The following is a 13,821-nucleotide window of genomic DNA, read 5'->3' as shown; positions in this document are numbered from 1 at the left end:
ATATATTAATTTATATTAATTTTTGATAAATAATAATGGGTTGTAAATAATCGGGCCAATATAATAACTATTGTGGCTATTTTTTTGATTTTAAAATACTTAAGGTGGATACTGAAACTATGAATGTGGTTTTCAAAAATAATTTTTTTGGATATATAGTATACATAAGCATATAATTAAGCGATTATTTCCATTAACAACTATAATAATAACAACAATAATAAAAATAATAACAACAACAAGAATATTTTGAACTTGATATTTTTAAACATTCATTTGTGTAAAGATTTATAATTTATATTATCATAAAACAATTTAGAAAGAATATATTTTTTTTAATAAAAATTAAAATATTCTAACCAGTGTCAAAACGAGTCAAAATTGAATGCAACACAGTCGAAATTAAATGCAACAATGAAATGAGTATTTGTTTATGGCTTGGCAAAATAGTTAAAGGGCATCAGTTTAACACGGAGAAAAACATAGCAAGAAAAGATTTCTTTATTAAGTGACACACAAAATTAATTTTAAGAACACCCCAATCTACAACCCTTATGGTCAGTTCCAACAAACTTCAAGTTTTTTTAATTTTGAGAAGACACGGAAAAATCCGTTCAACTTTAAATTGAGATTTTTCTAAAACCATAAATGTTTTTTATTTCTTTTATTTTTAAATTAAACGTTATTTCCTTATCTTTAATCGTGTTGATAAACTTTAGTTGACGAATCAATGATTTGCAAAAGGTTTCAGAAACAAATTGAGGTGCGTAAAAAAGTTATGATTTTTTTTTACAAAAATCCATCGACTTCATACCGCTTGATTGCTAAACGTACTAATGTCCAAAAATCTACAGTCATACATATTATAAATAAACTTAAGACTACTAAAAGCTTCGAATGAAAACCTGGAAGTGAGGGAAAGAAAACTTTCCATAAATTCAAAAAGGTAAAGTCGATTCTCAGTTCAATAGCAAGAAATCCGAACTAGTCACAGCAAGACCTAGCAAGACAATTCAAGACTTCGCGTTCTTATATCAAAGAAGTATTTAAAAATTCTGGAATTAAAGCATTTTATAAGAAAAATACACCTAAGAGAAGCTTATATGGTGAAATTAAAGGAATTCGACGTGCAAAGAAGCTGGTTGAAATAATGGCGGATAAAAGTATGTGCATAATTAAAGACGACGAAACATTTGCAAGGCGGATTTTTTACAACTTCCTGGTCATCAATTTTACTATGAGAACGAAGATAAACCTGAAGACGATCAATTTAAATATATTCGACGAGAAAAATTTGAATCCAAGTTTCTTGTGTGGCAAGCAATTTGTAGCTATGGTATGCAGTCCTCTTGTTTTTTTCACTAAGAAGACCTTAACTGCCGATCTCTAACATCAAAACTACATCAAAGAATGCCTCCAAAAAAGACTTTAGCCATTTATGAAAAAATAAAAACACCGATGTCGATTCGGCCAGATCTTGCTGCTTCTCAGTATTCTAAAAAAGTACTACAATGGTGCAAAAACAATATTGTGAAAATTTTTCATAAAGATGCGAACCCTCCAAATTGTCCTGAAGAACGCAAGATTTAAGATTTTTGCGCAATAGTTAAAGGAGTTTTTTGTAAGACAGCTGGAGCTAACAAAAAAAAAGGATTTTCAAAAAAAGTGGATTAATGCCACCAGTAAAGCGAAAAAATCTGCGAAATGATGGCATCAACACGCTTTAAAACTCGATTTCTTGTCAAATAGCCCATCAAACCCTTTATTATTAAGTTAAAACCCTAATTGATGTAAACATATTTAATATAAAAAATAATTGAATTAAAAAGCATAAATGGCTTAAGAGAAATCTCAATTTAAAGATGACCGGATTTTTCCATGTTAACCCAATATGTTAATAAAATTGATTGTAAAATATAATTTTGCGTTTCATGCGTTCACAAAAACAAAATATTATTTTAAAAAAAAAAAAAAAAAAAAAAAAAAAAAGGATAAATTAATCATCCTGGAGAAAAAAGCAGTAACGTAAAACCAAATGTAACTGGGCATTTCAAACTTCCGCTTTTTAAAATTTTTGTAAAAAAAAAGAATGCACTACATTCTTTTTTTTACAGCTACATGGGACTGTAATATACTATCTGTAGGAGCTCCTATCATTGGACGTCTATTTTTACGTTCAATGTAGAAATAGACGTCTAATGATAGGGGCTCCTACAGATAGTATATTACAGTCCCATCTAGCTGCAGCCGGATGAATGTACCTTTAAATAAAGTTAAACCATATTTTTATGAATTGGCTTCAATTTTTCCGCTTATGTTTTTATTAGAAAATAAATTACCTTTTAGTTATAGTATTTATATTTTAACCTGATAAGTAATAAGTTACAATATATTGGAGAAACACGAAAAAAAAATTATTTCGGTGAAATACTTGAACCTAGTTGTACGTCATGTATTTTGGAGTGGCACTAAACTTTGCATAAGCTTTTATTACTTTTTGAATTGCATTTAAAAAGTCTTTTTCCGTAGCAACCTAAAAATTTTTAAACGCAAAATTAGCATAACTATTTAATTAATTACATTATACATTAGCATAAAAATAAGAAACATTTGTAATAAAAACAGCAACAAAAAAATATTTTTGATTTTATGCAAATTTGAAATTTATTAAATAGTAATTTTTATTTTATTTGTTGTTTAAAGTAAAATTACTACTTAAACGTAAAACGGATAATGAAAAGAGAGTAATGGTATTGGCGCTCAGGTTTATATAGCTCTAATAAATATAGAACAACGATACGTTGTTTACTAATTTATTAAATAATTTAAGTAAATAATTATTCAAAATAAATAAAAAAAATGCCATTATTTAAAGAAAAAATTATTGAAAATTCAAGACCATTTCCAAGACATTTTTTGCGCGAGTTATAAGTTCTAGATAATAATCCAGATTCGTTTGTTATTTTAAAACTGTTTTAACTTTTCTTAACAAATAATCATTAACAGCACGGACATAAAAGATAATTTTAAAAATTAAGCAACCCAAATTTATTTTTCATCAGAGCACCATGAGAAAGTGCAAAAAAGAACATGCAAAAAGTTAGTAAAACTATGAGGAATCTTTATATTATGCATCTAAATATGGATTTTTGGGGTTGGGAATTCATTTTTTCCAATGTTTATCCATGTTCCAGGATCCTTCCGAAGCTTAAAATGAATACGGTTAAAGTAATCAAAATCCGAAATTTGGTTTTGAACACTCCAACTGGCGCCAGGTAACTAATGACAGTTATTTGTTTTAACGAATAGAAAATAATTATTTAACTAATTATCATTTAGCATCGATTCTTATAACAATGTAAAACAATCTTATTACTTTTAAAGTTATAACAATGTAAAATCTTATTACTTTTAAAGTTATAACAATGTAAAATCTTATTACTTTTAAAGTTGTAGCAATGTAAAATCTTATTACTTTTAAAGTTGTAACAATGTAAAATCTTATTACTTTTAAAGTTGTAACAATATAAAATCTTATTACTTTTAAAGTTATAACAATGTAAAATCTTATTACTTTTAAAGTTGTAGCAATGTAAAATCTTATTACTTTTAAAGTTATAACAATGTAAAATCTTATTACTTTTAAAGTTGTAACAATGTAAAATCTTATTACTTTTAAAGTTGTAACAATATAAAATCTTATTACTTTTAAAGTTATAACAATGTAAAATCTTATTACTTTTAAAGTTGTAACAATGTAAAATCTTATTACTTTTAAAGTTGTAACAATGTAAAATCTTATTACTTTTAAAGTTGTAACAATATAAAATCTTATTACTTTTAAAGTTGTAGCAATGTAAAATCTTATTACTTTTAAAGTTGTAACAATGTAAAATCTTATTACTTTTAAAGTTGTAGCAATGTTAAATCTTATTACTTTTAAAGTTGTAACAAAGTAAAATCTTATTACTTTTAAAGTTGTAACAATGTAAAATCTTATTACTTTTAAAGTTGTAACAATATAAAATCTTATTACTTTTAAAGTTATAACAATGTAAAATCTTATTACTTTTAAAGTTATAACAATGTAAAATCTTATTACTTTTAAAGTTATAACAATGTAAAATCTTATTACTTTTAAAGTTGTAGCAATGTAAAATCTTATTACTTTTAAAGTTGTAACAATGTAAAATCTTATTACTTTTAAAGTTGTAACAATATAAAATCTTATTACTTTTAAAGTTATAACAATGTAAAATCTTATTACTTTTAAAGTTGTAGCAATGTAAAATCTTATTACTTTTAAAGTTATAACAATGTAAAATCTTATTACTTTTAAAGTTGTAACAATGTAAAATCTTATTACTTTTAAAGTTGTAACAATATAAAATCTTATTACTTTTAAAGTTATAACAATGTAAAATCTTATTACTTTTAAAGTTGTAACAATGTAAAATCTTATTACTTTTAAAGTTGTAACAATGTAAAATCTTATTACTTTTAAAGTTGTAACAATATAAAATCTTATTACTTTTAAAGTTGTAGCAATGTAAAATCTTATTACTTTTAAAGTTGTAACAATGTAAAATCTTATTACTTTTAAAGTTGTAGCAATGTTAAATCTTATTACTTTTAAAGTTGTAACAAAGTAAAATCTTATTACTTTTAAAGTTGTAACAATGTAAAATCTTATTACTTTTAAAGTTGTAACAATATAAAATCTTATTACTTTTAAAGTTATAACAATGTAAAATCTTATTACTTTTAAAGTTGTAACAATGTAAAATCTTATTACTTTTAAAGTTGTAAAAATGTAAAATCTTATTACTTTTAAAGTTGTAACAATATAAAATCTTATTACTTTTAAAGTTGTAACAATGTAAAATCTTATTACTTTTAAAGTTGTAACAATGTAAAATCTTATTACTTTTAAAGTTGTATAAAAGTTAAAAGAAAATTTGTACAATGTAAAATCAAACAGAAAGCAGAAAATTGACATCATCTGGGAACTCAGATTCCCTCTCGTTATCAACACCTCTCCTTAGTGAGATGATACTTTGATCCGAGGAACATAGGAGCCAGGTCACCAGTTTATGTCTTTAGCTTCCTTAAGATACTTCTCATAAAAGACTCCCTAAAAGATGTAAAATCTTTGAAAACATCATAGTTAGGATGTTTTTTGACTCTTTTCACTTAATGGGCATGGTCCAGCACTTTGTGCAGGTACTGGGATATGTAATAGCTGTAATGCTTGATAAACAGCTGGCATTATTCCAGCAATAAACTTGGAATAGATAAAGATTGATTTCCTGAGAACAGAAAGGATATTAAAGCTTCTCTTTAATAGCTTTCTCCAAGCCCAGTGCTTTGACAAACAAATTTGAAATTTTTTACTTTGACAAACCCAGTGCTTTGACAACAAATGTGTAGTCCTAAAAAGAATGAAATAAAAGAACAAAATGAAAAGGAATAAACTGCAATGAAAGATTTTTTAAATTATTTTTAAATTCAAAAATCTCTTATTTACATCTTACTTTAAAAAATAATACATCTTACTTTAAAATATCTTTCGGCTGTATTTCCATCATTTGATATTCCAGAGTCTTTGAACCTGGAAAACATTTGCTACTTAACCTAGCTTTTTCTTCAGATGTTTCTGAATTTTCTTCTTTTCCTCTTTAGTATGCTCCTTTGCTCTAGCCTACCAAGTCTCCAATAACTGTACATATTTTCAACTTAATTTTCAAAATGAAGAGTTTAATTGTTATTAGGCGAAAATAGTTAAATTAAAAAACTGTCCACTTATTTTTCAAAATGAAAGGTTCAATTAACAAAATAAAACAAAAATAAAATATTAAACTTAATAAATTATCAAATTAAAAATATTAAAGATACACAATACATACTAGCATAAAAAATAATTTAATATAAAATATTAAATTATTTTTTATGTTATTAATTAAAAATATATAACTAAAATAAAAATAATTTATTACAGTGTTTTTTTAGAAAAAACATTTGTCCAAGTACTTAGCCACTAACAAGAACATATATGGTAGAACTGATTATCAATTATTTAGATAAAATTTTTTTTAGGGGGAGTAGTCAGCCCTTAAAGTAGTCATAAGCTGATCATTCTTCTGTAATGTTACTCTCTCAACACATCATTGTATCATTGTGTAAAATTATATCTACAGAAAGGGTTGATTATATTCAAGCAAAAATTTTATTTCAAACAAACAAGGAAATCATCTTGATTATGCTTTATTATGTATAAAACTTGCATTTGATAAATTATTATATTGAAATTAGATTCAACAGAAATGCAAATTATGCAACTGCATAATTTTTTTACAGATTCTGTTTTAGCCAGTACAGAACTTTGTCTTAATCTATATTAAACTGTGGTAAGGGTAGGAGGAGCTTGTAAATCTTATTAGATTGTATATTTTTGGTAGTAAACGCAATAAAAGTACTCATTCCTGATCTGAAAAACAGGCTCACAACAGTTTCTGTTGTAAAAAGGTTGCTTCAATTCTTCCATATTTTAAATAAGAAATTTGCAGAAACCTGTCTCTCACAAATGTAAGCAATCAAACTTCAAAAAAGAAAACAAAAACAAACAAACAAATGGCTGTCTTAAAAATTTGTTTAGATGTAAACTCGCTCAACACACATTAAAGCTTTAAACAATTTTAGATCAGAATTTTGGACGCAGTGAAATACACCAGTGAAATACACACAAAAATCAGCTTAAAACTTCACTAAATACATTGTTGTTGATTTATAAGCAACTGCAATAACTTTATATTAATAACTGTTAACAATAAGCATAATCAATAATACTTGAAAACCTTCGAAACTTCAAGTCAAATCAAAAAGATTTGATTTAAAAAATCTCCATACATATTCAAATCAAGGTTTTTTTCTAAATTTTACTTTATAACACTTTTTAATAATTATACTTTTTAACATTAGAGTGGGTTTATTCTATATTAGTTATACTTTTTAACATTAATAGAGTGGGTTTATTCTAATTAGTTATACTTTTTAACATTAATAGAGTGGGTTTATTCTAACAATTGTAGCAATAGCAATAGTTTTAAAAATATTGATTAAATAATTAATTATTCATAGGGGAGACCGGGGCTAGTTAACTCGGTTTTTACTCTATGAGCTCTGTAGCCCTAACAGTACATTTTTTTAAAAATATTTAAGTGTAGTCTTAAAGAGTATGGATTAGGGTAACTTATAAAATTTGCATTCATTTATAAAAAAAAATTCTTGGGGCCTTTCCTGGCCCTCAAAAAAAAAAAAAAAAATTGCTCCAACTTACCCCACCACGGGGTAAGTTGGCGCAAACTTTAAAAATGATTATTAATGCACTATTAAGTGCAAAATTATTAGAAATATTTTTACTATTAAGTTTTGCAACAATTTTATCCCAAAATTTAATATTACTTTTAGCTGGTACCAAATATTAGTCCGTATAAAAGCCAAAAAGTAGCCCACTTTTTATCCGTGAAAAAAAAAACTTTTTCTTACAAAAAAATTTTTTTAAATTTTTTTGTAAGAATAAATTTTTTCAATATTGTTAAAAATTAAAAAAAATAAAATAATAATTTTAAAAAAAATATATTTTTTTTTCCATAGTAAATGCTATGAGCCAACTCACCCTGTGAAAAATTTGTCAACTTACCCCGAAAGCTTTTTTTTTAATAAACAGTCTATAAATCCTGAAAAACGGCAGCTTTGAAAAAAAAGTCTGACTGGATATAGTAAACCAATTGTGACTGGAACTTTTACAATAATTTTTTTCATACGACTAACTATTTTCTTTGTAAAATAAAAAGGAAGCGATGTTCTAAAAGTTACGTTTTTGTCCAAAAAACGCATAAATCTCAATATCTCCCATGCGCATGCGCAAATTCTGACAATACGACAGTGAATGATGAAATGGTCAATAAGGAAGTTTCTGTGTAATTTTTGTCATTTTCTGATGAAAGGCTCTGAAGATAAACGCAGTTTGTCAACAACTGCAGCCCTGGTCTCCCCTATTATAAAAAAAAAGTAGAGATTTTGTCCTGAATCTGCACCCAGCTACATGTGTGTTATAATTATTATTAAAATGAGTTAATAAACTTTTTTTATCATAACAAGATCTTTTTTATATGTAGATACAATCTGTCCCAGATCTCTAGTGATCAAAACAAGTATCAATTGTTAGCAAAACATGAAAAACTAGAATTTTGACAAATATTCAAAGCAGCTGTTTTGTTAAAGAACAATAAATGTAAAATACTAATGTCATGTAAAATACTAATGTCATTTACTAATGTATACTAATAAAATACCAATGTAAAATACTAAAAATTAAAATACTAATGTAAAATGCTAATGTCATTTTGTATGTAAAAAACTTATTTTTTATTGTTTTTATTTTGTTTATTTGATTGATACTAATTTCACTTTATATTCAATTAAAAAATTTGTCTTGAGTAAAATCTTTTTTGGAACTTTAGGTAAACTAAACTTTTTTTTTTTAAATTCACTTACAAATTACAGAAATAAAAAATCTTTTCAATAAAAAACTTTAAAAGTAAATAAAATAATTACCTTTCTCCTTTCGCGAATAGCAAACATACCAGCCTCTGTGCAGACACTTCGAATTTCAGCCCCTAAAAAAAAATCACAACTTTTTTTTTAATTAAAAGTAAAACTTAATTATTTAATATTAAGTTGGTTTCAACGCTGTACGCTTATGTCACATTATTACTGTAGACACATGTAATAATATGATAAAATTCAGGTGAAACAATGTTAAATTGCTTTCAACAATGTACACAAATGTACAGTGTGATATGATAAAATTCAGTTGAAACCTGTATTTAATGTTAAATTGGTTTCAACATTGTGCACACATGTCATATTGAGTTACCTAATGATAAAACATACCTAACCAAAGATTTCTAATGTTAAATAGAAATTTTATTCTATTAGTGAGTTTGAATTGTTCAAACAAAATATCTTAAATTCTATAATTTATGTGTTTTTATGTTTTATATTGTTACGACCCATTCTCAAACCTTTAACTTTGAAGACAAGCCTTGGCAACAAGACTTGTTTTCAAAGTTTTCTTGACTGCAGTGACTCCTTGGCATTAGAAAGATGAACACAGTAAAAAAAAAAAAATTTATTAAATATTTTAATATTCATCAAAATTTGATGAATATTAAAAGAATCGCATTAGATAAAAACCTTTTTTTCATTTTTTTCGGTAGTTAAAACAGCTCTAAATTTGCTTCATCAGGTAGATGAATTCATCAGGTAGATGAATTCTTGAGTACATTTTTGATACAACATAGTGCATTTTGTTTCATGCCCAACATAGTGAGATTTTTATCAAAATCTTAAACGTCAAAATAAAAATAACGAAAAATAAAAAAAAAAATAAAAAATCAAAGGTAGGTCTTTAGAATAGTCTATATATCAATAAGTACTGAGTCATATTTTAATTATAAAAAACTTATAAACTGAAAATTGATATAAATATATAAGAGCAATATTTTTGACTCAATGAATTCATTTACATGCTCGTTGAAGATGCAATTATATTTAAATCATTGGAACTAGTAGATAATGCAATGTAATGGTTATGAAGCATAGCGCATCAACTTCCAAAAAATTATATATACATACATATATACACACACACATATAGATATATATATATATATATATATATATATATATATATATATATATATATATATATATATATATATATATATATATATATATATATATATATATATATATATACATATGACACTGGTTCTTTTGAGACCCAGAACAATTTTTTGAGAACAAATCTGATATATTTATGAAGATAAATTGTATATTTATCCTCATATATTTAGCTATTTATATATTTTGGAGGATAAAAATTTACTGAAATATGGGGCCATGTAATGAAAGATAAGTCCATTTTTTTATTTATTTAGAAAACAAGAGGACGCTAAAAAGTAATAACCCTAATATATATATATATATATATATATATATATATATATATATATATATATATATATATATAAATATATATATATATATATATATATATATATATATATTTATTGATGCTGTATACTGTTGGAAATACAACTCACAACATCTTTTTAAGGGTGATCAATATCTTTTTTTTTTTAAATAGATCAAACTAAATCAAAATAATTTAAATGAAAAAATAAAAGCAGATACAATACAAATGAAAAAATACAACTTTATAATGGAACTTAAAGTTTCATGCCTTTTGGCAATCATCAGCCATATTATAACCATATTATCTTAATAATGGTTTTTATTTTATATTTTTGAATAATATTATTGCTGATGATTGCCGAAAGTCATGAAACTTTAAGTTCCATTATAAAGTTGTATTTTTTCATTTGAAATATTTAACTTTTTGTAAAATAATTAATTTCTTGTGTCAAAAACCAATGATCTTTTTGTTCAAAAGTAATGAAAATGGGTTTTATTATGATTAATTTTCAAAAAAGGTCTCTCACAACACAAAATTTTAAAAATGGTATATAAGTAGTATATTGCAAACAACATAGAAATACAATAGTATTTTTATATAATAAATAGTACTTATATTTATTATTATTGCCTTACAGAAATATATTCTAGTATTACCTTCAATCTTAATGCCCTATACGAAAAGTGCTTCCACTACTGGAAAAAAAAGAGACAATCTGGATGAAAAATCTTGTGCGAATTTATGAGTCACATAGGAAAAGAAGAACTGTTTCATTAAAAGAACAACCACTGGAAGATAACAGCAGGATACCAATCAAAATCTGAATTGTTGGTTGGTATCTGTTCCTGGGACATCAAAGGGAGACGAGAACGCATAAAGCAAATTGAGAAAGAAGTAACAAGTTTATAAAAAAAGAAATTTAACTTAACAATTCAAGTTGTACAGGCAAAACTGTATCAAATGCTGAAAACATACGATAAATGTGTAAAACAAAGAACTTACAATCCATTAAAACAAGTGTTTGACATCCCAAAAAATGATGGTGAATAGCTCTGTAGTGAGAACAAAAGATTCTATCATCTTCAGATTGAAAGCAAAGGGCAGGTCGGGTAACAACTGAGAAGACTGCTAGTTTCAAAACTATTCATCCAAAGAAGAAAAATATCCTTGAAGCTTACTTTAAAGTAAAGGCAACAGCAATAATATCAATTTCTAACTTTGAGTCTGAGGCAGAACATCAAGAGTCTAAAAATTTAGAAGAACAGTCCACAAGTACCAGCAAGAACTACAGCAAAACCATAACTGCAACCAAATTACTAACATCGTCAAAGTTATTAACCAGTAAATCAGCAACCATTCGCCAACAGTTATCTCAAGATGGGATAGACATTCAGACACCATCACAATCTGGTATATTCATATCAGCTATTTAAAAAATGTTAAACTTAAAGAAGAAAACACTACATTAAGAAAGCTGGTCACTGCACTTTGATGGTAAACACATTAGTCACCAAGAATATCAGATGTTAGTGATGAAGAATAAACAAAGAGAAGTTAAGTTACAAACACTAGACCTACTAGATGGAAAAGGAGATACTGTTGTTAAAGGTATAACAGCTATTCTCTGTGAATACAATTTATGGAAGAGTATAAAGATTATAGTAGCAGACACTACAAATGTAAACACTGGAGAAAGGAATGGGATTGTCAGTCAGTTACAAAGAGTTTTTACTGAAAAGAATCTGGAAGAAGCACAATTTATTAGTTGTCAACCTCATGTTCTTAACAAAGTGCTTCGTTAGTAATGGTTGCAGAACTTGAAAGAAACAACATGTCGCCCAATATTGAATATGCAAAGTTTCAGAAAATACCTAAATTAAATAATGCAAGAATTCCTGAACTAGTCATTTATTATTTTACCAGAGAGAAGAGACTCACTAACTAACATTGCTAAATTCATCTTTTACAGATGGCTGAACCATTAGTTTACTGACCAAATATACAACACAGATAATAATTGGAAGCTATGTAGCAGCTTGCACGGTCATGAAAAACTGTTAAACTCAGAAAAAAAAGTTTTGGAACCAGGAACCATCAAGACTTGAAATTCCCAAAACAAATCAGTGTGCAAAATGAGCAACTAAGTGTCTTCAAGATCTTTTTGAAATCTGTAAAAAGTAATAGAACCTCCAGTATAGATTCACTTTGTCTAACAAAGCATAAAAATTGTATATTACGCTTTAACTAAGCTGAATACTAATGAACATTTTGTTCAATATATAGGTTAGTTTATCATACTTGTAGAATTGTTTAATTTAAGTTTTTTATTTATTTGTAATTTAAAGTGTTATGATGTTACAATAAACTGTTAAATACTTGATAACCACTTAATAACTCTCCAATTAAAAAAATTAGAATTAAAAAATAACAACGATAAATTTCTTTAAAATGATATCCATACGCATATATGGTAAATTTGAATTTGTGGTTTGTGGGTGATTTTTTTCAACAAGAAAGTCAAATTAATGATTTTTTCATTGATTTATAAAATTATCATTAATTGTTGTTTATTAATTGTATTCATCATGAACTATGATTTTTTCATTGATCACAAAAAAGTCACAACCCTAATACATACATACATATATATATATATATATATATATATACATACATACATATATATATATATATATATACATACATACATATATATATATATATATATATATATATATATATATATATATATATATATATAAATATATATATATATATATATATATATATATATATATATATATATATATATATATATATATATATATATATATATATATATATATATATATATATAACCCTTAGATGTTGTCCAAAAGTTTTTTCCATATTTTGTTGACAAAAAGTAAAAATTAAAATGCAAGACCGGAATTTTTTATTTTTATTAATGATAGACTGCCTGCCCCAACCAAACCCTCAGTCGATGTAGCAGCACTCCCTTGCGGGTCAGGCTATTTGTCAGTCGATGAAGCAGCACTCCCTTGCGAGTCAGGCTATTTGTCAGTCGATTAGCAGCACTCCCTTGCGAGTCAGGCTATTTGTCAGTCGATGTAGCAGCACTCCCTTGCGAGTCCGGCTATAAGATAGTCGATGTAGCAACACTCCGCGCATGATTTACAGTAAAAAAAATAAAAATAAAAACATTTTATTAAAAAAATTAAAAATAAAAACATTTTATTAAAAAAAAACAAAAAACAACATTGTTTATGTTGTTAAAAACATTCAGAATATTTTAAAAACATTCAGAATGTTTTTAAAAATATTCTGGTCAATTAAATTTGCGTTTTTGTGGTTTTTTTATAAAACGATTAATTTGTAATTAAATTAATGGTTTTGACTTTCGTCCAACACGAAAATGTTGGACGAAAGTCAAAAGTAATTAAAAGTGACGTATGTGTTGGCGTAAGAATCACTTTTTTCCTTCCGCTCTTCCCAAAGACAACAAACTATATATATATATATATATATATATATATATATATATATATATATATATATATATATATATATATATATATATATATATATATATATATATATATAGATCTATAGTTTGTTGTCTTTGGGATGAGCGGAAGGAAAAAAGTGATTCTTACGCCAACACATACGCCACTTTTAATTACTTTTGACTTTCGTCCAACATTTGCATGTTGGACGAAAGTAAAAATCATTAATTTAATTACAAATAAATAGTTTTTAAAAAAAACCACAAAAATGCA

At 25.6% G+C, this 13,821-nt stretch overlaps 1 protein-coding gene across 1 annotated transcript in view; it reads right to left on the bottom strand.

Moving 5' to 3' along the window:
• Nucleotides 1–2,340: 2,340 nt before the first annotated feature.
• The window catches only part of LOC100208062 (26S proteasome regulatory subunit 7), a 37,484-nt gene continuing 26,003 nt past the window's right edge, over nt 2,341–13,821 (bottom strand). Inside the window, exons 13-14 of the mRNA XM_065799862.1 lie at nt 8,617–8,678; nt 2,341–2,533 (exon numbers count right to left, since the gene is read on the bottom strand). Coding sequence (XP_065655934.1) covers nt 2,438–2,533; nt 8,617–8,678 — 158 coding nt within the window. The 3' untranslated portion in view covers nt 2,341–2,437. The remainder of the gene's footprint in view (nt 2,534–8,616; nt 8,679–13,821) is intronic.

The sequence above is a fragment of the Hydra vulgaris genome, chromosome 06, assembly GCF_038396675.1.
Source record: "Hydra vulgaris chromosome 06, alternate assembly HydraT2T_AEP".
Taxonomy (NCBI): Eukaryota; Metazoa; Cnidaria; class Hydrozoa; order Anthoathecata; family Hydridae; genus Hydra; species Hydra vulgaris.
The sequence above is the reverse complement of the archived record's forward strand: the minus strand, read 5'-3'. Positions and strand labels throughout refer to the sequence as shown.